At 62.0% G+C, this 2,319-nt stretch overlaps 1 protein-coding gene across 1 annotated transcript in view; it reads right to left on the bottom strand.

Annotated features, from left to right (window-relative positions):
- Positions 1–2,099, bottom strand: part of SUV39H1 (suppressor of variegation 3-9 homolog 1) — a gene marked incomplete at both ends in the record, with an annotated part of 3,906 nt that extends 1,807 nt beyond the window's left edge. Inside the window, 2 exons of the mRNA XM_041463609.1 lie at positions 502–648; positions 1,671–2,099. Of these exons, the coding sequence (XP_041319543.1) occupies positions 502–648; positions 1,671–2,099 (576 nt within the window). The remainder of the gene's footprint in view (positions 1–501; positions 649–1,670) is intronic.
- Between the last annotated feature and the right edge of the window lie 220 nt (positions 2,100–2,319).

Raw genomic sequence — 2,319 nt, 5'->3', positions numbered from 1 at the left:
ATCTGGGCCAGAACCACCCCACACAGACGTCCGGCCTCACCCCAGCACCCCCACACACCTGGGCACACCTGCACCGTGTCACACCTGGGCACACCTGAACCACCCCACACAGCTGTACTGCCTCACACCTGCACCACGTCACACCTGGGGCACACCCGAACCGTGTCACACCTGCACCATACCTGTCATACACCTGTCCCACACCTGTATCACACCTGTCACACACACCTGCGGCACTCACCTCGCCCACGTACTCCATGACGAAGGAGTTCTTGCGGATGCGCTGCAGCGTGCGCACGCCCTGTCACACACCTGTCACGCACACGTGGGCTGTGTCATACCTGTCACACCTGTGCTGTGTCACACACACCTGTGCTGTCACACACACCTGTGCTGTGTCACATCTGTCACACACACACCTGTGCTGTCACACACCTGTGCTGTGTCACACACACCCTGAGCCCAGGTAAGCCCACCTGAGCCCAGGTAAGCCGCACTCACGCTGTGGTTGACGAAGTGCGAGATGTTGCCGTAGTGGGCGGCGTCCACGGTGTACACGTCCTCCACGTAGTCCAGGTCGAACAGGTACGTGGCGCCCTGGCGGTCGTACACCTGTCCCCGGCGCTCCGCCTCCTCCGAGGTGATGATCTGGGACAGGGACACACCTGTCACACACCTGGGCACACCTGAACCACCCCACACACCTGGGCACACCTGCACCGTGTCACACCTGGGCACACCTGAACCACCCCACACAGCTGTACTGCCTCACACCTGCACCACGTCACACCTGGGGCACACCCGAACCGTGTCACACCTGCACCATACCTGTCATACACCTGTCCCACACCTGTATCACACCTGTCACACACACCTGCGGCACTCACCTCGCCCACGTACTCCATGACGAAGGAGTTCTTGCGGATGCGCTGCAGCTTGCGCACGCCCTGTCACACACCTGTCACACACACACCTGTGCTGTCACACACCTGTCACACACCCCTGTACTGTCACACACACCTGTATCACACCTGCAGCACTCACCTCGCCCACGTACTCCATGACGAAGGAGTTCTCGCGGATGCGCTGCAGCGTGCGCACGCCCTGTCAGACACACACCTGTACTATCACGCACACCTGTACTGTGTCATACCTGTCACACCTATGCTGTGTCACACACACCTGTGCTGTGTCACACCTGTATCACACACCTGTACTGTGTCACACACACCTGTCACACACACCTGTACTGTGTCACACCTGTCAGACACACCTGTACTGTCACACACACCTGTACTGTCACACACACCTGTATCACACCTGCGGCACTCACCTCGCCCACGTACTCCATGACGAAGGAGTTCTTGCGGATGCGCTGCAGCGTGTGCATGCCCCAGCCCTGTCACACACCTGTCACACACACCTGTACTGTCACACCTGTCAGACACACCTGTGCTGTCACACACACACCTGTGCTATCACACACCTGTCACACACACCTGTACTGTGTCACACCTGTCAGACACACCTGTACTGTCACACACACCTGTGCTGTGTCACACCTGTCACACACACACCTGTACTGTCACACACACCTGTATCACACACACCTGTGCTGTCACACACACCTGTGCTGTCACACACACCTGTATCACACCTGCAGCACTCACCTCGCCCACGTACTCCATGACGAAGGAGTTCTTGCGGATGCGCTGCAGCGTGCGCACGCCCCAGCCGCGCCCGTCGCCGGTGCGGAAGATGCACAGGTCGTAGCGGATGCCGCGCTGCACCACGCGGTTGGGGCACTCGGCGCCGCAGCGGCAGCGCGAGTTGCACTCGTAGATGGGCAGCCCCGCCCGGATGCGCACCTGCCCGGCCTCGTTGTAGGCGAACCTGTTGCGCGAGGCGCCCGGGCAGCAGCCCCCGGCCAGCGTGGCCTCGGCCAGGCAGTCCCGGCACTCGCAGCCGGCCGCCACGGGGGTCAGCGCCACGCCCGCGCCCACCTTGTACTCGTTGACGTAGACGAAGTCGCGGGGCGGCCCGTGCAGGTCCACCTCGTTCTCCACGGCGATGCGGCCGCGGTGGCTGCGCGTGGGGATCTCACGGGGTCAGGGGGTCCTGGAGTGACCCCAGTGCTCAGGGCCCTTTTGGGGTCTAATTGGGTCAGGGGGTCCTGGAGTGACCCCAGTGTGGGTCAGGGGTGCTCGGGGTGGCAAAGGAAGCTTGGGGACATCAAAGGTGACCCCAATGTCCCTGTGGGGGCTCATGAGGTCAGGATCACCAGGGGGTCCCGGGGGGGTCCTGGGCCAGTGCCTGGTG

Source organism: Pyrgilauda ruficollis, unplaced genomic scaffold, assembly GCF_017590135.1.
Source record: "Pyrgilauda ruficollis isolate IOZ18807 unplaced genomic scaffold, ASM1759013v1 scaffold1681, whole genome shotgun sequence".
In the NCBI taxonomy this organism is placed as follows: Eukaryota; Metazoa; Chordata; class Aves; order Passeriformes; family Passeridae; genus Pyrgilauda; species Pyrgilauda ruficollis.
The sequence above is the reverse complement of the archived record's forward strand: the minus strand, read 5'-3'. Positions and strand labels throughout refer to the sequence as shown.